The 22,027-nt window shown below is 41.6% G+C and overlaps 3 protein-coding genes across 4 annotated transcripts; 2 read left to right on the forward strand and 1 right to left on the reverse strand.

Moving 5' to 3' along the window:
- On the forward strand, positions 3,225–7,348 carry LOC8080731 (protein FLX-like 1). Its single transcript, XM_002460702.2, has 5 exons — positions 3,225–3,799; positions 5,583–5,815; positions 6,217–6,380; positions 6,810–6,886; positions 6,973–7,348. Exons 1-5 carry the CDS (start codon positions 3,308–3,310, stop codon positions 7,069–7,071), a joined length of 1,065 nt encoding a protein of 354 aa, XP_002460747.2. The 5' UTR covers positions 3,225–3,307; the 3' UTR covers positions 7,072–7,348.
- On the reverse strand, positions 8,914–13,379 carry LOC8077486 (SH3 domain-containing protein 3). Its single transcript, XM_002462868.2, has 10 exons — positions 13,180–13,379; positions 12,630–12,752; positions 12,325–12,394; positions 11,710–11,858; positions 10,856–10,957; positions 10,566–10,763; positions 10,410–10,472; positions 10,234–10,323; positions 10,077–10,151; positions 8,914–9,441 (listed from the first exon to the last, which is right to left on the reverse strand). Exons 1-10 carry the CDS (start codon positions 13,237–13,239, stop codon positions 9,325–9,327), a joined length of 1,047 nt encoding a protein of 348 aa, XP_002462913.1. The 5' UTR covers positions 13,240–13,379; the 3' UTR covers positions 8,914–9,324.
- LOC8077487 (mitotic checkpoint serine/threonine-protein kinase BUB1) lies at positions 13,513–21,173 on the forward strand. Of its 2 annotated transcripts, XM_021453693.1 has the most exons (15): positions 13,513–13,871; positions 14,308–14,467; positions 14,562–14,719; positions 14,832–14,925; positions 16,142–16,333; positions 18,156–18,266; positions 18,342–18,429; positions 18,635–18,735; positions 18,815–18,886; positions 18,971–19,060; positions 19,195–19,352; positions 20,138–20,192; positions 20,267–20,401; positions 20,496–20,617; positions 20,714–21,173. In XM_021453693.1, exons 1-15 carry the CDS (start codon positions 13,741–13,743, stop codon positions 20,901–20,903), a joined length of 1,857 nt encoding a protein of 618 aa, XP_021309368.1. In that variant the 5' UTR covers positions 13,513–13,740; the 3' UTR covers positions 20,904–21,173. The 2 variants fall into 2 exon arrangements, with proteins under 2 accessions (XP_021309368.1, XP_002460749.2); XM_002460704.2 differs by lacking the exon at positions 16,142–16,333.

Raw genomic sequence — 22,027 nt, forward strand, 5'->3', positions numbered from 1 at the left:
AATTTGATCAAATTTAAAATATTTTGACTTAGGGCAACTAATATTCTAGATCGAAAGCAGTAGATGAAAAAAATGACAATTGAATTTTTTTCGTGAACTTTTTCTAATAGGTTATTTTGAAAGGTCCTAATATAGCTAGGGGGGTGAATAGCCTATTTAAAAAAAAATCTACAAAAACACTAGAGCAAGAGGTTAGTAAATAACAAAGCGAAGCTTTTTTGCTCTAGCTCTAATGGGGTGTTTGCAAGCCACCTACCCAACAATTCTAGTTGCTATGATCACTATGCACACAAGAACTAAGTCTCTACTTACACTAGAGAGCTACCTAAAGTTTCTATACAAGAAGTAAGCTACTCTAGTTTGCAAGAAAGTAAGAGAGAGAGTTTGATCTTTATACCACCACGTAGAGGGGATGAACCAATCACAATATTATAAAGTCCAATCACCGGGAGAAATCCAATCAACAAACACAATGGAGACACAAGATTTCTCTCCCGAGGTTCACGTGTTTGCCGGCACGCTACGTCCCCGTTGTGTCGACCAACACTTGGTGGTTCGGTGGCTAAGAGGTGTAGCACGAACCTCGTCCTCACTAGGACACCACAAGAACCCACCCACAAGTGAGGTAGCTCAATGACACGAGTAATCCACTAATGTTGCCTTTGGCTCTCCACCGAGGTAAGCACAAAACCTCTCACAATCACCGGGAGATGGCCACGAACAATCACCAACTCGTGCCAATCCTCCTCCGCTGCTCCAAGCTGTCTAGGTGGCGGCAACCACCAAGAGTAACAAGAAAACCGCAGCTAGAACGATCCCTAAGTGCCACTAGATGCAATCACTCAAGCAAATGCACTTGGAATCACTCCCAATCTCACAAAGATGTATAATCTATGAAGGAGATGAGTAGGAGGTGTTTGCTTAGACTCACAAGGATGTCAAGTATGTTACAATGCCAAGAGTATGAGCCCCAAGCCGGCCAAACATGTATATATAGCCCCTCAAGCAAATAGAGTCGTTGGCTCTTTCACTGGGCAAAACTCGGGGTCACCGGACGCTCTTAAAGGGGCACCGGACGCTCAACACCTGCGTCCGGTGCTCCAACATCAGCCACGTGTCGCCTTTTGAACTTCTCGTGTCAGAGTCTAACGGTCACCTGTAGTGCACCGGACACTGAGCAAGTTAGCACCGGACGCGTCCGGTACACACTGGACTCATACGCAGAGAGTTCCGCAAACCTGCGGGTCACCGGACGCTAAGCACCGGTAGCGTCCGGTGCTCACCGGACCCATGCGCAGAGAGGGTCGCAAAACGCCCGCACACCGGACGCTAACCACCGGACGCACAGGCCTGCGTCCGGTGCCTGTCGTCTGGTGCGCCGGAACACTCCCGTGACTTCTCCAAATTTCCCACCAGCGCAATAGAAAATATGCACTTCATTTTCTCGAAAAGCGCCGGAACCCATCCTCTCTCTACCCTTGAAACTCCACCTCCTTCTCAAAGTGTGCCAACACCACAACGTTTGTACCAACAAGTGCACGTGTGTTAGCATTTTCACAAACATTTTCTTTGAAGGAGTTAAGTTAGCTCACTAGGTTATAAATGCATGCACATGAACAATGACACCTAGTGGCACTTGATAACCGCTTAGCCAAAGAATTCCCCTCTTTATAGTACGGCTATCTATCCTAAATGTGATCACACCCTCTATGATGTCTTGATCACCAAAACCAAAACCCTAAGTAATACCTTTGCCTTGATCTCTATAGGGTTTTGTTTTTCTCTTTCTTCTTTTCCAAGTTGAGCACTTGATCATCTTGTGGTCATCACCATCATCACCATGATCATCACTTGCTCCATCACTTGGCATGTACCAACCTCATTAAGTCTACACACTTAGCATAGAGGTTAGTACTAGGGTTTCATCAATTATCCAAAACCAAACTAGGGCTTTCATATTTATAACTACTTTTGAAGATGCTTAGAACTTAGAACAGTTTAATACAAGATCTAAAGTTGTTGGTGTAAGTTTCATCCTTCCCTAGACACACCTGACACCTAATTCTTAAACACACCTTATCCTGATGTGGCACCACTGCTATGAGAGGAAAAGTTTGTGAGGGAGAAAGAAGACGCTATATGGCTGATGCAGCTTTTATCATTAATACTCAATATTGAAACTATTTCAAAGGGGTCGGTTAGTAAAATAGAAGATCAACTATATCATTGGAAAAAGGCAGCAATCAGATGTGCTGAAGCTAAACTCAAATGGAGCCTATGACTACAAGAAAAAGAAAGGAAGATGGGAATTCATGACCAAAGATAGTATAGGGGATGTGGTGAAATCTGGTAAAAGCAAATTAGGACAATATCAACAGGTGACAAGAGGTACCACCCTAAGAGTAGTTAAATTGAGAACAACAATTTTTCAGCAAAGGCAGCTCATCCCACTACTCTCCTGTCACGTCTACGGTCCCTTGTGCTCTCGTTTTTTGTTCTCATGATATGCTTTTGAGAGGAAGCAATGCCATGTTTTAGCAGTTCTTTCCCACAACGCACTCTAGCAGCTACCTCTACCTTTTGTTAGATGAGGCTACTAGTTAGACACCTTGCAGAACCACCATCTCTTGTGACACGACGAGTTGATGCATATATGGAGATTAAGACAAAGATTTCATGCAATCTAGACATCTAAAGTTTTTTATTTATGTGTTTTCAAATCCTATAGTTTTCTACTTGTCACTCTATTCTATCTCTGCTTTTTTCTCCATTTCTTGATTTTTACATTCCGGCGTTAAAAAAGAGAGTAGTTTGCTTCTATCTAGTGGCGGGGTGTGGAGGACTCATCGGTGACAACGTTTGGTGTTAAGGGGGGTGTTTAGTTCTCCTTTCATCAAAAAAAATATGTATTTTGGTTTATCATTTTGCATAATGAAACTAAATGGCATGCAAATTTTCTGGCAAAATGGTTGTCATTCTCCATTTTAGATCTTGACCACAAGAGTCCAAAACGTCCAAAAGAAGCTCGAGCAATAGATTCTTCATTTTGAATGAAACTAAACATAACAATAATAAATTTAGTATTTAGTATTTTGTCATTTCAAAGTCGTTAACATTTGCATCTTGCATTACAAAACAGTCCCTCGGTTAATGGAATTTCAAAATTCCCAAAAAAAGTCCTAAAGCACTTTTTCGGGGCAAAGCAGTCTGGAATTTCAAAATTCCAAAAAAAAAAAGTCCTAAAGCACTTTTCGGGGCAAAGCAGTCTATCCTCATCACGCCATCGGTAGGGTTCCGGCGATTCCCCATGGCCGGCCGCCACCGCAACCCGCTGCCCCCTTCCTATCCCCGCGGCGGCGGCGGCAACCATCCGCCTCCCCCACTTCACCACCCGCTTCACCCCCACCTCCCGCCCCACCACCCCCTCGACGACTTCCGCGACCCGCCGCGCCTTCCCCCGCACCACCACCTCGACGACTTCCGCGATCCGTCCCGCCTGCCGCCCGGCCACCCCGACAGCTTCCAGGAGCCGCCGCCACCGCATCTCCGCCATTTCGTGGGGCACGGCCACGGCGGCGCCGGTGGCCCCCTGCCTCCCCAGCCGCACGTGGTGGCAGCGCTGGAGGAGCGGCTTGGCGCGGAGATCGACGAGGCGCATGCGCTGCTTGCGCAGAACCAGCGGCTGGCCGCGACGCACGTTGCGCTCGTGCAGGAGGTCGCTGCCGCGCGGCACGAGCTCGGCCGCACCGCGCACGCGCTCACCTCCGCTCAGGAGGAGAACGACCTACGCCTTCGCGAGGTGCGGACGCTTCTCCCTCACGAGCTTCAACAGGCTGATTGTATCTCTTTTCTATGCGTTGCAAATTTGGGTACTTATCTAGAAGCAGCTTGCTCAAATTGAGCCAGCAACTGAAGCTATGCAGTTCCCTGGAGGCTCTTATGTGTTTGTTTGGTGTCTATACAGGCCTAATTTTCTTCCAGTCTTGCAAAATTCGGGCTAATCTTGATTTCGCAGTGTATAGTTTGTGGTGCAGTGGATCTATTTGGTACTGGCGATGTGAACTTTTAAATTGCATTGCCATTAAGCAATTTTCTTCTTTGTTTAGACTTTAGATTTATGACACTCCTGCACTTTATTTGGAAACCTCGGCGATCAAAATGTATATGTGTGCCATTTTTTTTTTGGCTTATAGTACCAGCAGTTGGAAAAAAAAGGAGATAAGATATAAAAGTTTACCTGGACGCATGTCCCTTTTTTTGTGAGCTAAACACACTCACACCCGTGTCAGATTCTGATACCTGATTCGAAGTGCTTTTTCGTGTGTACCAAAAATTTTGCTGAATCAGACATTGGCGCCTGAATTAGACACTAGCAGCTGCACTTGTGTCCATGTAACACTAGATATAAATTGAAAAAGATGGAAGTTTGCCTCATATCATAGTTTGATAGGCCATGGTCACCTAAGTGGGTTTGGTGTCTGCCAAGGCAAGGAGGGATCTAGGCTGTGCTTGGGTGCTAGACAGGAGGCTTCCTAGTGCCTGTGCTTGGGTTCTAGACAGGAGGCTGGCTTCCTAATGCCTTGGCACTGGAAGGCTAGGTGTCTGCTTTGGAATTGTGGAGGAGACAAGCCACAGAATTAGAACCACCATGTATATTTATCTTCTTGTCCATGCTATTGTCACAATTGTGGAAAATTTGTCAGCTTGCATTAGATTGGAACCTCACATCCTTTGATCTCATCGTCTTCTTGCATGTAAATAATGGAGATAAAATGTAGTCTGAGAGAGAATAATGGGTAAAGATGGGGAGAAGATGACAGCATGGCAGAGAAGTCAGATACATTAAACAAGCTAGATACTGCAGAATACATGCTTATGTGTATGTATTATGTAGGTCATTTCCTTCATATTTGCTGTTTGCGCCGTCCCCAATTTTAACATGTCCCAGTTTCCAAATTTTCTGTGTGCCATACAGCCCATACACTTATCCTAAGCAATCTGTTAGGTTTCTACAATACAGTGCCTCCACCTTCCTGGAGATCCAGAAGTCCTACGTGATTCTTTGTTCATAGGGGCTTCTCAAGATCTATATTCACACTGTTGATATAAACTCTACTAATTCTAGTAGAAATGTTTTGTTTCCACACTTTTTTTCTTAGAATACGGTAACACATGCATGCTTGTTTCTCTCTCTCTTTTTACCAACATCATGTGAATCCACTCTTTTGCTTGAAGCCACAAAATTAACTGTGTGTATTTTGCTTGCAAAACCAACCCAAGTTCAATTATGCTATATTTTTAATTAGTTACACTTGTATTTAGGTGTGTTTTCCATGAAATTGCATAATTTTGCATTAGTTGTAGGTTTGAAACTGCATAGCAGGAATAAATTGGATTTTATGTTTTATCTTGAGGTAAGGTCCCATTTTCAGCCGATATTTTCAAATACATGCATGCTATATTATTATGTAAATTCGTGTATCTTGAACCCACCTGACTTAGTTCAATAAGATAGTTCTGTTCATATCAAATATAATTAATTTATGGTTCTTTTTGTTGTAATATCCAAAATAATTTAATAGGTCTATGAGAGGTCAATGAAGTTGGAAGCAGAGCTCCGGGCAGTACATGAAATGAGAGCAGAGCTTGCACAAGTTCGTATGGACATTCAAAACCTGGGTGCAGCGAGGCAGGAACTCATGGGCCAAGTTCAGGGATTGACACAGGATTTGGCTCGGTCGGCAGAAGACTTGCAGAAGGTGTCTGCATTAAAAGCTGAGATCCAGGAGATCAAACATGAAACACAACATTTGAGGTACATTCCATTAAATATTTGACCTACTATTTTTTTTTTGAATATAGAAGGTTTAAGGATTTTCAGCATGCATACAAACTCGTTATTAATGATGCAATGATGTGCAGCTCTCCTGCGTATTCAAGAAAAAAAATCATTATTAACTTTTTATCTGCTCTTCCCTGCTTTGCCCTTACCTCTTCCCAATCAGCATTATGAGTAAACATTGTCATTGTTCCCTTCCCTTTCACCTGGTCAACCCAGTCAAAACACACTTCACTCCAAACTGGAATAATATGTTCAAAAAGGGATTTAATGAAATTTGATTTTCTGTTGAGTGGTACTAGAGAGAAATGCGAATTTGCAACAAATACCTTTGCTTTTATTCAACTGTATGGTATTTATTATGAGCCACTATGCAGATCTGGTATTGAGCTTGAGAAGAAAGGATATGCAGCGAGTTATGAGCAGGGACAGGAGATGCAGAAAAATTTGATTTCAGTGGCTTCTGAGGTGGAGAAACTTCGAGCTGAGGTTGCTAATGCGGAGAAGAGGTCACTGGCCGTTGTGTCTGCAGGCAATCAAGGTATGATCTGAGCAGGAGGTTATTTTTTAGTATATCGCTTCTGTTCCAAATGTCTTCTACTTATGTGATCAATTAGGTGAGATGACCTTGACAACAAAACTAGCCAAGTGTTAAGATAATGCTCCAAAAGATTGCTGCCAGAGCGTATGTGAATTTGAGATGTGAAAAATCTGTATGCTAAAACCTAACCTATCCACCACATAAAACCTAACCAATCCACCACGTAAAACCTAACCTATCCATAGATCATATTAATGAGAAACTACCAGCCTGTTGTTAAATGTGATGCTGTGTTAGCTGATTAAGTGATTAGTGATCTGGCATAAAAGGTGAAGTTGATTAGTAAGGCATATTAGGTGAAGCTGATTTTATAATCTGGCATAATAGGTTGTCAAGGATTATTAGGTGAAGCTGATTTGTCTCCTGCAGGTTATATTGGAAGCTATGGGAACCCCAAGGCCAATTATGCTGCTAACCCTTTTAACTCTGGATATGGCATTAATCAAGTATGTCATCTGGCTTGTACTTTATCATCTGCAGAACCAGTCCTCACATCCCTTCGTCCTCATTTGAAGCTACTTCACTATTGCAGGCAAATGCTGCCACTGAAGCTGGTTCCCAGTATGGAACTAGTGCAGCGCATGGTTCTTGGGGTGGCTATGACTTGCAAAGGGCGTCCGGGCATAGATAAGTACTGTGAATTTGTCAGACCTTTCACCGAAGTGTACACGGAGCTTTGGCCATGACTGTATGAACGTTGTGGTGGATCAGATGTTGAACAGATAGGGCACAGGTAGATGAATTGCGCACAGATTTGCTTTAGTTTAGCTTCTATCGGCATGTGCAGCGGATATTTATTGAATCAAGCGTGAATATATTATTTTCTATCGGAGACGTGTGATCTGATGTGCAATTGTGAATGTGATGTTTACAGATGATTATTAATAAAAAAAACGTTGAACTAGTTAGGTGATCAGGTCTATATAAGTTGAGAATCTCTCGAGATATTGGGATGCCCGCTGAGCCGAGGCCTTGTTTGGATGTAGTCGGATTCACATCAATCCACATGTGTTGAGGTGGATGGAGTGGAATTTAAACTAAATTCCACCCTAACCCACACCAATACACATGGGTTGAAGTGAATCCGACAACATCCAAACAAGGCCTGAAGTGGACATTTTAACACGATACTTTCTCCATATCTATAAAAAAAAAGAAAGTCGTTTAAGAAGCAACACAGTCTTTATTACTTTGTTTTTATAAAGATAAAAATTATTTATCAAAAAATTATATATATATATAGGTTAATGCCCGTACGTTGTTATGGGTTTTAAAATTTACATACTCTATGTTTCTTCATTTTTATTTCATTTTTTCTTTCTATATTCTTTCTTTTTCATTTCTTTTCAGTTTTCGTTTTTTGATTTTATTTTATTTTCTGTCCTTTTCTTATTACCTTTTATTTTCTTTTTCTTTTGGTTTTATTTTATTATTCTTCCTTGCTTCTATTTGTTTTTCCTTTTTTTCTTTTTAGGTTTTCTGTGTTTCTTCATTCTTATTTTATATTTTATTTCTTTTTAATCTTCCTTTTATCCTTATTTAAATTATTTATTTATTTTATTTGCTCTATGCACTTTTTATCATTTGTTAATCATGTTTGTTTTTATATTTTTCTTCTTAGTAATTTTATTTTTTATTTTTATTTTCTATATATAGAGATAAATATTCATTAATAAAAATTAATCTAAATATATCCATGTGTGATCTTGTTTTGAATGATTTGTTATAAGAAATTTAATGGTGCAATCTGAATTTAATTTATATCTTCGGTTTAAGAGTTATGACTTTTTTTAATTCACTAAAACAATTTTGCATGCATGAGTGAGTAAGACCTGGGTTGATGAGATAGCCTATCATAGCACAGTAAAAGAGATGGGAGTTGTGGCTTCACCATGGGTGTAATAGATGGGTCATTTTTATAATTTTTAGTTGTATATATATATATATATATATATATATATATATATATATATATATTTGTATGAAAGTATTTTTTAAAGACAAATTTATTCATATGGTTTTCACATTTTCAAACTCAATAACTTAAAAGTTATTCAAGTTATTTATGATTTATATTCTTAATGTTTAATCCAAATCTTATCTAAAATAACTCTTTTTCCAAAATAACTTTCTTTATAAGTATAACTTTTTTCCAAAATGACTTTTTTATAAGTATGGTCTTAGGATCCTCAAAGCGTACACAACCTAAGTAAGCTGTTGATAAAGCTGTAAGCCGATTTCAAGTAAGCTGATGATAAGCTGATTCCAAGGATTGAATTCCTCCTTGATCAGTCATAGCAACAACTCATACACCGTGTGTTCATCCAATGAATTCCAATACCGAACCATACCACGAGCCTTCACAAGATCACCATGGCTGAAACAGGTGGAAAACAACTTCGACGGGTCAAAGCTCTGATGGCCAAACGGTACCGTTCATATTGTGCAGAACAACAGCTGATACACACCAAAAAAGAGCAAGAATCACTTTACAGTTTATGCTCATCAGTAGCAGAGAAAGGGAAGACCTCACATGCAGCCTATTCGAAGCTTATCAGCCGAATCTGCCAGCCATTCAACATTGTTTTTCTCTCACAACAAATCAGCGAACAGTAGTTTCTGCCATGATAGATACATCAAGGATAGTTACACATGCGAATCTACATCTTCAATGTGCGTGCAGGCACAGCACGTGCCGACATATCTTGCTCTAAGTCTAGACCACCACAAGAACCAAAGCATCAAACCGGTTGGAAGTTACATACAGGCTTACAACTCCCCAACCCCAATGCCAGGGTCAGGTCGCACCAATGGCAGGGAATGTTATTTGCAACCCACAAACTCTGCACAGTGGGAAACAGATGACCCCTTGACCCTTGTGATCTTATGCTTGTGGGAAAACTTTATTTGGGGGGATATTTTCTCGCCTCTCAACATAGGCGGCTGGAAACCAACCAGCCTTCCCTCGGCATTCTCCTTCCGCCCAGCCATTGGGAGCAATCTGGTGCAGGCACAGAAAGAATAAGGATGCAATCATACAGTAAAATAGTATTGACAGTTAGTGGGTTAACTAGTTTCAGTGTTTTTGGTCGGACAGGCTAATTCATTCTTATATTCCTTCCACCATAGTATGGTTCTTTTCAGCAACTGATGGACTAATTCATCCTACAAGCCGTTTCAGTGTTTTTGGTTAGCTAATTCGTTCTTATATTGCTTCCACCATAGTACGGTTCTTTTCAGCAACTGATAGACTAATTCGTCCTACAAGCCGTTTCAGTGTTTTTGCTTGGACATGCTAATTCGTTCTTATATTCCTTCCACCATAGTACGGTTCTTTTGAGCAACTACTAACTCATCCTACAAGCCGTTTCAGTGTTTTTGGTTGGACAGGCTAATTCGTTCTTATATTCCTTCCACCATTCAGTTCTTTTCAGCAACTTATGGACTAATTCATCCTACAAGCCTGTAGGCAGTTACTGTACAGTTTGCACTCACTGCAGGACGACAATTGTCCATATACTAATTGATCATCTTCGACTAGATGGTTTCTTATGATCACGTTCACAATTTTTAAGCCAGGTTAGCCAGTGGGTACTACATTACTTCCATAGCTGAAACCGTTATGAGCACACTGACCTGACGAACGACAACATAGTCGCCAACAATTAAGCTCAGTTCCTTCTCTGTGGTTCCATTGAAATTATGCATTGCCTGCAGCACAGAAAAGATTGATACTGTACATATAAATGGAAAATAGTATACTTGCTTTTTACTGCCAGATACTCAGTTTCACCTCAGCAAGGAAGTACTGGGCTTTCTCAGCACGCTTATGCAAAGATATAATAGGTGGTGCTGATTCTCTCCTTTGCTTCTCAGAGGACATCTACAAAGAAGAAATCATAAAAAAAGGAACACAAGAGAATTTTCACAACTTCCCATAACAATAAAAGTGAAAAGTGAAAACTCTACCTCTGCTTCAACGTCATCAAGGATAGCAGCTAATCTCAGATGGAATAACTTTTCTGCTTCTACCTTCAACAAGACGAATTGGCAAGGACAAGAAATAAATGAATGTAACAAACAACGCAAATAGAATAGGCACATATTATAAGTAAGCAATCTTACCACGCCAACCAGCCTCTGAAGGGTCACTCGTTGCTGCTGAGATTCAACAGCTGCAAGTGCAGCTGCTGCTTCCTTTCCTAACACAGCCATGCTTGCTTTGTGCTCTATCATTTTAGCTTCTGACTGCTGAAGCTTTGTAGTGTGCTCAGGAATTGGGGCTTCTCTTACCCGTGCCTTTCTTCTAGCAATTTCAGCCGACTATTGAACAAACAAGAAGGACAGGGTAAATGGAAGTAGCAGCAATTGGAATTTTCTCACTTGCAGCGAAGGATTAAGCCACTAGAACATACAAGGATCTCAGCTTCATGTCTCATCCGGCTATAGCGCTGTGCAAGACCACGAGCATCTTCCAGGGGTGCACCCATAGCCATTGACCTCAATGGGTCTATAGTCTGAAATGTCAACAAATGTAAGAAACTTAAAATGCATCTAAATGAGATCCAAATACCTCACACATACGTGTGTTCTTATTTCTATCAGAATGGCATATAAGATATATTTCAGAAGGATTCCCTGATCAAACTTGCACTGGAAAAGGCTGTTCCAAGCAAATAATCAGAAATTATGCCTATGGTGATTGATTCCAGTATACCATACACAAGCTACTGATATCATATGAATTGGGAAGTAAAAGGCAAAGCAGAAACATAATGATATGCTTGGTAACTTGGATTATTAGTATCAGAAAGTTACCACTAAGGAGACTTTCAACATTTTGGTTTTCATGAGAGTAAGATGGACCTGTGCAAATTTTACTCAAACAAAAAAGGCTTCCAACACCTTGGATATTCTAGGGTGTCACCACACTCTCCAGATGTCAATGGAAACTTTCAATACATTCACATCCACCAATGATATCTTCTATAAATTTTAGGAAGTAACGCCATGCTAAAAATAAGTCACTTTAAGTGCCTGAGATATATTCATCTGCCTCAAAAAGTTATTCAAATCCATTCCAATCAGCAACTCACTCCATGAATGGTGACTGTGCCCTGAAATATGCATTCCCCATAACACCTATATTTTCTGCCCGCCAACCAGACAACCAACCAAGAGCCTTCAAAAATTCAAAACCCCCTTACACATAAATTCCCACAAGTGATCTCCAACTAAACAGGCCTTAACTCAAAGATCAGTCACTTACCTGAGAAGATAAAATTCTGTTGAAATCCTCATACTCTTTCTCAATATTTCTCAAAGCACCTCCATATAGTGATGCTGCTTTTCCAAGGGCTTCGTCGCTTGCAGTATTTTCACCTCCATATCTATAGCAGTCCTCAGAAAATTTTGTTCCTATGGCCAAAAGAAAGAATAGATGCAGGAGTTTAACAAACTATTTCATAGATATTGAATTGGGAGACTTGCATACAAGTGTAACAGCATGCACTGCTAAAGGAAAGAAATAAACTGATTACCCACTGTTTGAAATTCACGAGTTTTTCAAATAAGCTAAAATAACCTCTAGAAAATATAGTGATGATAACCATTGAAAAATAGTAGTGTTTCCTTCTCAAGATGGAGTGCATATGAATTTATCATCCTAGATAGCTGCAGCCACAACTCACAAAATCACTATTCTAGCACAAAGTATCAGACTACACTAAGTTTTGGAGGGTAGATATCCTATTTCTAACCCTAACCAATGGCTCTACTAAGTGAGAAAATGTAATAAGATAAAATAACAATGTAACTTTCTTTTCCTGTTAAGAAATCTCAACCTGACAGAATTAACCATGGATAACTGACATGAGCTACATACCCACTTCAATATGTTTGTTTCCAATAGACACCAAACCTTCAGCTGCTCTAACTATGTCCTTCTGGAAATCCTGTTAGAGTCGATACATCACAGAAATGTAACAACTGCCATGATGGAACTCAGCAAAGGGCATACTGCAATCATGAAATCTTCACTTCCTTCGAAAAAAATACTTACTAGTGCACTGAATATACAAAGATTATGTTTGATGTATATTGAACAGTGCAAATGCAACATCAATTTTTGGCCAGGTGTTCACATCAATTGATAGGTCAAAAGGCCATCTATAATTCTCCCCTTCTTACCCTTCCAGAACGAGTAGAAGTATACAATTTCTCAAGCTGTTGATGTCTCTGTAGTTCAACCTCATCAATTACAACGGAATCTGACCGCTCATAACCAGTAGTACTGAACTGCTTTATAACAGCCTGAAAAATCACAAATGTAAGCAAGGAATGGATTAATGAACAGTGAACTGCGAGTCCGCTTCACACGAGAGCTATAATGATTAATGGAAAATTCACATTCCAAATTAGCAAGGCAACAGAACATAAAAAGGTCTCGTGCATCCTAAAAAACCAGCTCTTGGCCCCAAAGCTCCGACCCCCATGGCTCGCAGATCCACGCGGTACAAGAAATGCAAATTCGCGTTGGAACCCCGAGATCCAGCTACATGTCAACTGCGAGACCCCCTAAAGCCGAAATCAATCTCTCAGCCACATCCTGGCGGCAGCCTCGCGACACATTGAGCAACCAAACACCGCGAAATCACGCCCATTTTCTACGCGCAACGGCAGGAGTACAGAACCGAGAGGCGGAATGAAGAATCGGGTGCTCGGGAGCGGGATCCGGAACCTGCTGCTGCTTGGCGACCTGCTCCTTGAACTTGCTCGCCTGCTTCCTCAGCGCCTCCATCCCTTCCCAGCTCCTCTCTCCCTCTCACTCTCGCCCGGACACACACGCGCACAAGGCGGAAGCCACCGTGGGCCGTGGCGCCGTCGCTACCCCAGACGGACGGCGGCACCGGCTCCAACACGCTGCCGTTCCAAACAATCACGGACGTCCATCGTTCGTCGCTTCTAGTATTTTTATTACAGACACGTCACGGACACGCCAACTCCCGGCCCATGAAAGCCCAGCCCGTGCTAACGAGTCACGAGTGGTAGGAGAAAACCACGTTTCTCCTGACGAGTGGCCTCACGAGATCCTGACTTAGGTCCGCGCCGCAGCAAGTCAGCAACGGCCGGGGCGATTTTTTTCAAAATTTTCCCCTTCTTGCCAGGCTGACAACCATCTCCAGTGCCGTCACCGGCTCACGCTGTCACACACCCGAGAGCAAATTGTAGAGCTGCTCGTCGCCGTCTCGCGGCCGGCGATCGCCGCAGGGGTCGTCCCAGAGGCTCTCCGTATCCGGGCATGGTGGTTCTGGAGCGCACGCCGGGCGCGGCGCCGGGGGCCGCCTCTAGCCCGCTCCGGAAGTCGCCTAGGTTTTCGCGGGAGGTGGCCTCGCCGTCGCCGCCCTCGGACCCCATCCTCCCGTACCTCAGGTACTCCCGAATCGACCTCGAGATCTGTCTCCGTTGCTTGGATTCTCTTAGCGTGTGCGAATCCGTGGGGGGAGCTCGCTTAGTGCACGCCTGCACGGGTGCGTCCGTCCGTGTGCTAGTGTATCTGAAGGTTCCGCCGTTTGGTTGAATGTAAGCATGTGCAATTTGGGCGTTTGGTTTAGCTTGCGCGGCTCTACCTCCGCGATTCAGCTCTGGTTACTGATGCCTACCAGTACCCTTGTGGGATTGAGCTGGGATGTACTAGTATATGTTGATTCCGAATTCGAATGCTTGTGAGGCTGCAATGTGTGGGACCTTGACTTCGGTCTCAATTAGGCTGCATATTGGTCTGATTTTCCTCTTCTAGAAAATTCATGTACGTATTGGTGTGAGCTGTGCTTGGGTTGCTAATATTCGTTTCTGTGTTTGTATTCAGGTCTATCAGCAGGGCCATGGATGAGCTCGGTACAGGCCCTCAGTATGACATGGCAACCTTAGACAGGCTCAAGCATTACTTGATCGAATGCATTGCAAAGTATGGGGACGACTACCAATACTCCACTGATCCACGGCTCCTCAAGATCTGGATCCTCTATGTAACCTGATTGATTTTATACATCATTTCCGATCGGGTGCTCTTTATTATTTTGCTTATCTTTTTTGGGGTCTTTTGTGATTCTTGCTTTTTAGGCAGATGCAATTGAGGACTTCCCCAGTGTTTACAACCAGCTGGAGGAGAAAAGAATGTTTCTGGAGCATGCACTACTCTACGAATCATATGCACTGTATCTAATTGCTCATGGGAAAGTGACTGAGGCTGATAAGGTGTATGGAATCGGTATTTCCAGGTTAGTGTGAGTGGAAAATATTTTCCACTTGAAATTCACCTCTTTTTAAGCAGATACAACCTGATATTCACAGGTCCATGTGATCTGAAATTATGGTCTGTGGCTTAACTAGGAAAGCAGAACCCCTTGATAATTTGAAGAAGATGCACTTGAGGTTTCTGAAACATTTGGAGAATATTGTTGAAGAAGCTGATGCGGAAGAAAAGGTAGCGTAACCACATGCTGTGATTTAGTTGTTTCCAACCTGCATGTTGAGCACCAAACTTCTGTGTTTATCAAACCTCTCAGTGTTTTTTTGTATCCATGAGTATGCTGACCACAGAAATAGCTCACGGGTATGTTGAGCATTACACTTCTGTGTTTGTCAAATAGGTCATGGGCTTCGTAATTAACTGCAACCTTCATATGAGATTCTCATGGTTGACCTGTGCCATTTGATGTATGACCATTAGGCTGCTTGTTATGTATTGCCACTAGAATTCTCAGTGCTCTCCAGCAAACATATTTTGAACTGCTTTCAACCTGAAGATTTTACATTCTATATTTTCAATCATGTCCATACTTTACTTCCCAAGTCTATTGATGCATTTTTGTGACCAGTAAATGGATTAGCTTACTACTGTGTAAACCTTGCATTAATTTCTATGAGTTCCTGCAAACCTTGTATTGCAGGGAAGAGATAATGTATAGTCTGTTAACTAATTTTTTTTGAACACACAGGAGAGCTGTACATCTTTGTATTAAGAAGAAAAAGCTGTTAAGTACTTATCATTTAATGTGAAACTGTAGAAATCTTCTGTTCCTGTTGAGGGTAGCCTAGAGCTTTATACTTCTAATATTAAGTCTACAGAGAAGCTGAAGCCTATTGGGTTGTTTTGTAGGCTTCATAAATGTGGCAGTTCATTTTTAGTTAGCTTGATTTACATTAAGATTCTTTGATAATTGCATTCATAGCTAATGAATTGTAGGATCAATCACCAATGCAATGCATTAGCTCATATATGTGATCCATCCATATTTTATTTTTGGATTCCTTTATATCAATAACTAAGGATTTTTTCTATTTCTTGTGTGGTGAAATGCTTCTGTTTGCACACAGTAGCTTGATGCACATTCCTGTGCTTTTGATTAGTTTCCTTTCATTGATCTGTTTATGTATTGCTTGTCGCTTGAGATTTAAACATGGGTGTTGAGGCTAATGTGTGCATTAATGTCTGCTTCATACTTGTTACATTATTTTAACTTATACATTAAAAAAAGTGTTTTCACTTGGATCCATGTTAATTAGTTGGAAGTTTGTTGCTTCAATTCCCATGGCCTGCATTAAACTAAGACTATTTGAAAAATAATACACCTCTCGTTGCTTAGACTGGTTATCACGTTTTGAGGTAGAAATATATTTGATTCTGGGATTGCATTCAGGCTTCACTTTTCTTTGATTCATGCTGTTCGCCTTCTGCTACCCCCATTGCTCCTCTGGGAGTGTCGTCCCGTCCCCTGAGGGTGTACTCCCGGAAACGGCGTCGCCCCTGTATGCCGACACCCACGACGGCTGCGTTGGATCCAATCATCATGACACTGTCGCCGACTACGCGGGACAAGCTTCTGGATAAGGTAACAAAGCCCGTAGTGAAGCTCATTCCCCAAACTGTCAGGATCACTCCCCCACCGTAGCAGACATGTGGCCGGTGCTGGTCCATGTTCTCCAGGGCTGGTGATCTCTGATGTGCAGAAGAGAGTGATTCGTTGCTTGGGCCTCTCTGCCGTGGAGGTGAAGATAACCAGATCCTTTTTCAAACCTGCTCTGCTCCCATTTCGAGTCAAGAGATAGATAAATAGCCACATCCCATTGCACTGATCAGGGGCGCTCGTAGTGACGTAGGGGGGCGAAGACCAAGAAGTGGCTTATTTATACCAAGCATTCCTCTTATGGCTAGATCCAATCAGCTCAAGACAATTACAGCAAGTTGTTTGATAATCCCCTTTCTGATGCACACCTCAGTGCCTTGGCTGCCATCTTTGGGTGGAAGGCTGGTGAGGGTGAAGAGGTCCGCTACACGGAAATCTTGGCGGCTTTCTGATTGGGCCTGTTTGGTGGCCGTTCAAAACATATTTCCTCATGAATCCTTCTGCAATTCTAGTTTGGAACGCCCGTGGTCTTAATAATAAAGTGCGGTGTAATTCAGTTCAGGATGTTATCCTCTCTGCCAAGGCTGATGTGGTTTGCCTCCAGGAAACCAAAGTAACCAAGGTTGCCTCTATAAATCGGCAGCTTTTTTTCCTTGTTTTTGGCTCTGATTATTATAAGTTTGTGGCCCTGCCGGCAAGTTGCATGCGTGGAGGGATCCTGATTGCTTGGAAATGCTCTGTGTTGCACGTCTCCAGCATGGCTGCCATGGGCCTGCATGCCCAGAGCAAGCCAGGCTCGGCTGGGAAGCCACCCAACAATCAGGCGCTAAGAAGTGTTCCAAAAGAGGTGCACAAAGGACATAATTCCCTGATCATCCTTGTTGCTTGGGAGCTCTGGAAGCTCATGAACACCTGTGTTTTTGAGGGATATTGCCCAAATGTTCAGACCCTCTTATACTTTGTGGCTGAGGAGGGAAGTTTGTGGTGCATGGCTGGTGCTACGGCCCTCCAGGAGCTTCTCATAAGGTCGCTCTCCCCTGACCTTTAGGGTCTAGGCAGATTCTGAAGGTCGCAGTTGTCTCTAGTTCAAAGGCCTATGTTACACGGATACTCCAAGGAGGGTGACGTATCCGTATCCGATACTCGTCGGATACACGGATACGGATACTCGGATACACCATTTTAGTGGGTTTTGTTTTTAGAAAGTGTGTATCCGCGTATCCGATACGTATTGTATCCGATACTCGTACCCGTACTCGTGTAAAAGGCTAGTAAAACAGGTTGTGTGTGTTGGGTTTTTGTACAGGGAGACCTCTTGACCCCTCCGCCGTTTTTTTGGGTACATTTTGTACGGTCCCCTCTTTCTTAATGAAACGACACGCAGTTCTCCTGCGTTGTTCAAGAGAAAAAAATGCTGTCCATATGTTCTATTGTGAATTCACCAGTGTTTACCGGAGAAGTTTTGGGATATGCCAGGGCAGAGAATTTGTATAGCTTTAGAAAACCAAACACTGTTACAGAGGATTTGTATAGCTTTAGAAAACCAAGCACTGTTATGGAGTATAAACAAAGAAAAATGGAACATGTGACCTTACCTTTCAGACTTGGCAGTAAAAAATTATAGCACCCATAAGCCTGTTAAGTATTATTCAAAATATTATTCCATTTTTTTATTTCAAACTTTCTCTATTAAAAGTTTTCATGGTTTCTCATTGTTTCACATAGTATTATTTTCATGTATACATACCTGTCATCGAAGTGGATTAATATACATCCTTTGCTCTATTTTGTTTGTTCTTGCCTTCAGCCCAAACCATCAAAGAAACAGAAGAATGAACCTTCTGTGGTAGATCCGTGGTCTGCTTCTACTAGGAACACTTTACTGGAGAAAATCAATGGTGACTTGAGGACGTTTTCTGTAAGTTCACTAGTAGCATGTATGTTCTCTGATGTGCCACATGAGACTCATCATGGCTCCACAAATCCTTAACAGGGCTATCATAAGAGTAACAAGGTGTACTATGGAAAGGTGCCCTTGACTTCTCCGCTGAATGTTTTAAGAAACAAGGTCATTGAGTTAGGTATAACTGTAATTGTTTTGTTTCTCAGTCTTGCACAATGTTGCCATACATTCTGAATCATGTTTCTAATTTGACTACTTGAATGATTAATGCTCCCAAGTTACAATGAGTACATTAATTAACAAATGTATCCTCTTCTTTCTTTCAATAAAGTTTTTTTGTGTTATTATTACAAAATGCAACTACAATTCCTTTTTGTGTCAAGGTGGTAGAAAGTATCAGATCAAAGGATCTACCGGCACTGGTGCTTTTGCTAAAGTATACAAAGCCACTGTTGATGGTACGGAAGAAATGGTTGCTTTGAAGGTGAGTCATGTTTCTATTGTCTCCATAAACTCGCCTTTCATGGTTTGGTCCAGTTTTAAAAGCTGTTCATTATATGCAGATTCAGAATCCCTTGTTTGTTTTGGAATTTTACATGTATCGCCAACTTGATCTGCGTATATCTGATGTTGAGGTACATAATTTATGTTAAGAACAGCCTCAACATTCTTTCGTAAATCATAATGATATTTAATAATATACATTGTTTTACTTCCAGAGACCAAGCTTTGGCTATGCGCATGACATGCATATCTTCTCGGATGTCAGTGTGTTAGTTTGTGATTACCTGCCGTACGGAACTCTCCTGGTAATAATTACATTATATGCATAAAAGAATCCACAAAACTATTTTGTTTGTTGGTTATCTATTTTAATGAATATGTAACTACAACCAATCGAGGTTGCTAAGATGTGATGAGATATAACTTGAGCCTTCTACAGGATGTCATAAATTCTCACTTGGTAGTCGGTCGGTGCATGGATGAAGTTCTATGCATGTATTATACCATAGAGATGCTGAACATGCTGGAAACACTGCATAGTGTTGGCCTAATCCATGGTGATGTCAAGCCTGACAACATCCTTGTTTGCTACCCGAGGTAGCTATACCATATTACCATTACTGTTACCACTTTATGCATCTGTTCAGCAGTATCTGTTTACTTAATAACCATGCAATCTTTTCTCTGCTATTAAGTGTTCAGATCGCAAATCTCAGATATAGAACCTGTAATGTTGGATCATTATTGCCATTCATGGTTGCAAAGGCCGTATCTTTTTTGTCTAGTTTCTTAGGATGACATTAATTTATATCCACATACATAGGAGACACTTACAACTATAAGTAGATCAGATGCTGGTCTTTATTGTAGCTAGGATAGATAATTTGATTGGTGCAAGTATTTGAACTTCATAATCGCTCCATTGGCTGCCCGTAACCCATAAGTGTTGGATTGGTGGCCTGGTGGGTGCAGAAACATACTGATTTACTGTATCTGCATTACCTCCGAGTAGTAATGGGAATCCCCATTTTGATGCTTTTATTCTGGTTTTCTGCTGAATGTTGATGTTCTGGTCTCTCGTTCTTTTGAGAAATAAGATTTTTGACAATAATAGCAAACTAATAAGTAGTTAAAGCAGGCGTTCTATTTGGAAGCATGATTTTGACCCTTTTTACCCAAGGTAACTCATAAGAAAATATTTAATGTGTCCATTTAAAGAAGCTCTTGAAAAAGTAAGCACAAGAGTACTATCTAGCATAATAGCCTATTCTTTGACTTCCCTACCCATGCTCTCGCTCAACATGTTACCTTTGTCAGCTCGTTTTATTTTGATATATCTAGTTGCTCACTAATCAGTGTCATCCTTCTCTTGTTATGTAAAGTGGGGAGATCACAGAGGACACTTTCCGAAGTGAAAAAAGATATGAGAAGAATCAGGTCAGCATATCCGTCCTAACACGTTAGAGGTATCGCAGCTCCCTTTTATGATGCTTATGGAATCTGCATTTCAGGGTCTCTGCCTTGTTGACTGGGGCCGTGGCATTGATCTGAATCTTTTCCCCTCCCCCACGGAGTTTAACGGGGACTGCGGAACCTCAGGATTCAGATGCATTGAGATGCAAGAACATAGAAACTGGACTTATCAGGTCAGGAGCCTGTGCTTTCATCAGTTAACTCTAGGAGTCCTAAAAATGCCGCTATCTGATTCTGATACAGTGCCCTGCTCTCTTCTGCCTGTAGGTCGACACATACGGCCTCTGCGTCGTTGTGCACATGATGCTGCACGGGACAGGCATGAGCGTCGAGAAGGTGCCCAGGATTGGTGGAGGCTCCGAATACCGACCTAAACTGCCGTTTAAAAGGTGCGCTGCGATCTTCTTCCTCTTTGACTCGTGCAGCCGTGCGTGAAGCAACTGAGCGAGCAACTGGTCCGTCGTCCCAATGTCGTTGGATCGCAGGTACTGGAACGTTGATCTGTGGCAGAAGCTCTTCTCGACGCTGCTGAACCCGCCCTCGAACGACAGCGACGTGGCCGCGCTCCAGAGCCTGCGGGCGTCTTTCCGGGAGTACATGTGCAGCAACCGGCAGCTCGTCGGCAAGCTGAACCAGATGCTGGCGAAGCAGAAGGCCTCCCTGTGCTCGTCCTGAGCTGCGGTCCGGCCGAGAATCGTCCTCCCTTGCCATGAGCCGTGACAGAGCCGAAACGTCCATCTCCCCGTTCGTTTCCGGTCACCGCTGGTGCCTGTACTCCGTCTGGCTCCATGTTCCATGTTGTAACTCCGTCTAGGCTAGTAGGAACTCAAAGGACCTGTCACATCGCTTCGCTAAGTTTATCGATGAAGCCTTGTTTGGGTTTGGCTCTCGTGCAGTCGCTTCTCTTGTACTCCCTCAGTTCGAAATGATAAGTCATTCCACGAATCTCGAAGAGTCAAAGTATTTTTAAGTTTGACAAAAAAATATAAAGAGAAATATAAAGATTTATGTCATAATATAGGTACACTATGAAAATATAACTAACAAAGAATCTAATGATACTTGGTTGGTACTAAAAATGTTATTTTGCTATATAAATTTGGTCAAACTTGAAAAACTTTGACTCTCCAAGATTCTTGGAATCTCTACAACTAAAAATTATAAAAATGATCCGTCTACTATATCCATGGTGAAGCCACAACTTCCGTCCTTTTTACTATGTCATAATAGCCTATTCTATCAATCCAGACCCCACTCACCAATGCATGCAAAATTGTTTTAGCGAATTAAAAAAAGACATAACTCTTAAACCGAAGATATAAATTAAATTTCAATTGCACTATTAAATTTCTTATAACAAATCCTTCAAAACAAGATCACACATGGATATATTTAGATAAAATTCTATTAATAAATATTTATCTCTACAACTAAAAATTATAGAGAAAACCCGTCCACAACTCTCATTCCTTTGGTGGTCTTTTTTACTGCACGATAACACGCTATCCCATCAACCTAGGCCCCACTCACCGATGCATGCAAAATTGTTTTAGCGAATTAAAAAAAATCATAACTCCTAAACTAGAGATAAATTAAATTCTGATTGCACTATTAAAATTCTTATAACAAATCCTTCAAAATAAGATCACACATAGATATATTTAGATAAAATTTTATTAATGAATATTTATCTTATAAAGATAAAATATTTTTTTATTAAGTAGAGACAATATTCTAGGTTCAACAGACAATGTTCTGTCTTTATAAAAAATGTTATCGATTTAGAAGAATAGTATTTT

This window comes from Sorghum bicolor, chromosome 2 (genome assembly GCF_000003195.3).
Source record: "Sorghum bicolor cultivar BTx623 chromosome 2, Sorghum_bicolor_NCBIv3, whole genome shotgun sequence".
Taxonomy (NCBI): domain Eukaryota; kingdom Viridiplantae; phylum Streptophyta; class Magnoliopsida; order Poales; family Poaceae; genus Sorghum; species Sorghum bicolor.

What these genes read in the sequence shown, in the direction of transcription:
- LOC8077486 (XM_002462868.2), bottom strand. Translation starts at nt 13,239, where the DNA reads ATGGAGGCGCTGAGGAAGCAGGCGAGCAAGTTCAAGGAGCAGGTCGCC. An exon ending in AGGTCGCCAAGCAGCAGCAG is followed by an intron (nt 12,753 to 13,179) that starts GTTCCGGATCCC and finishes GTGATTTTTCAG; the next exon opens with GCTGTTATAAAGCAGTTCAG. An exon ending in GACATGAAGCTGAGATCCTT is followed by an intron (nt 10,764 to 10,855) that starts GTATGTTCTAGT and finishes TTTGTTCAATAG; the next exon opens with TCGGCTGAAATTGCTAGAAG.
- LOC8077487 (XM_021453693.1), top strand. Translation starts at nt 13,741, where the DNA reads ATGGTGGTTCTGGAGCGCACGCCGGGCGCGGCGCCGGGGGCCGCCTCT. An exon ending in TCAAGATCTGGATCCTCTAT is followed by an intron (nt 14,468 to 14,561) that starts GTAACCTGATTG and finishes CTTGCTTTTTAG; the next exon opens with GCAGATGCAATTGAGGACTT. An exon ending in AAGAAATGGTTGCTTTGAAG is followed by an intron (nt 18,736 to 18,814) that starts GTGAGTCATGTT and finishes CATTATATGCAG; the next exon opens with ATTCAGAATCCCTTGTTTGT.
- LOC8080731 (XM_002460702.2), top strand. Translation starts at nt 3,308, where the DNA reads ATGGCCGGCCGCCACCGCAACCCGCTGCCCCCTTCCTATCCCCGCGGC. An exon ending in CATGAAACACAACATTTGAG is followed by an intron (nt 5,816 to 6,216) that starts GTACATTCCATT and finishes GCCACTATGCAG; the next exon opens with ATCTGGTATTGAGCTTGAGA. An exon ending in CTGGATATGGCATTAATCAA is followed by an intron (nt 6,887 to 6,972) that starts GTATGTCATCTG and finishes TCACTATTGCAG; the next exon opens with GCAAATGCTGCCACTGAAGC.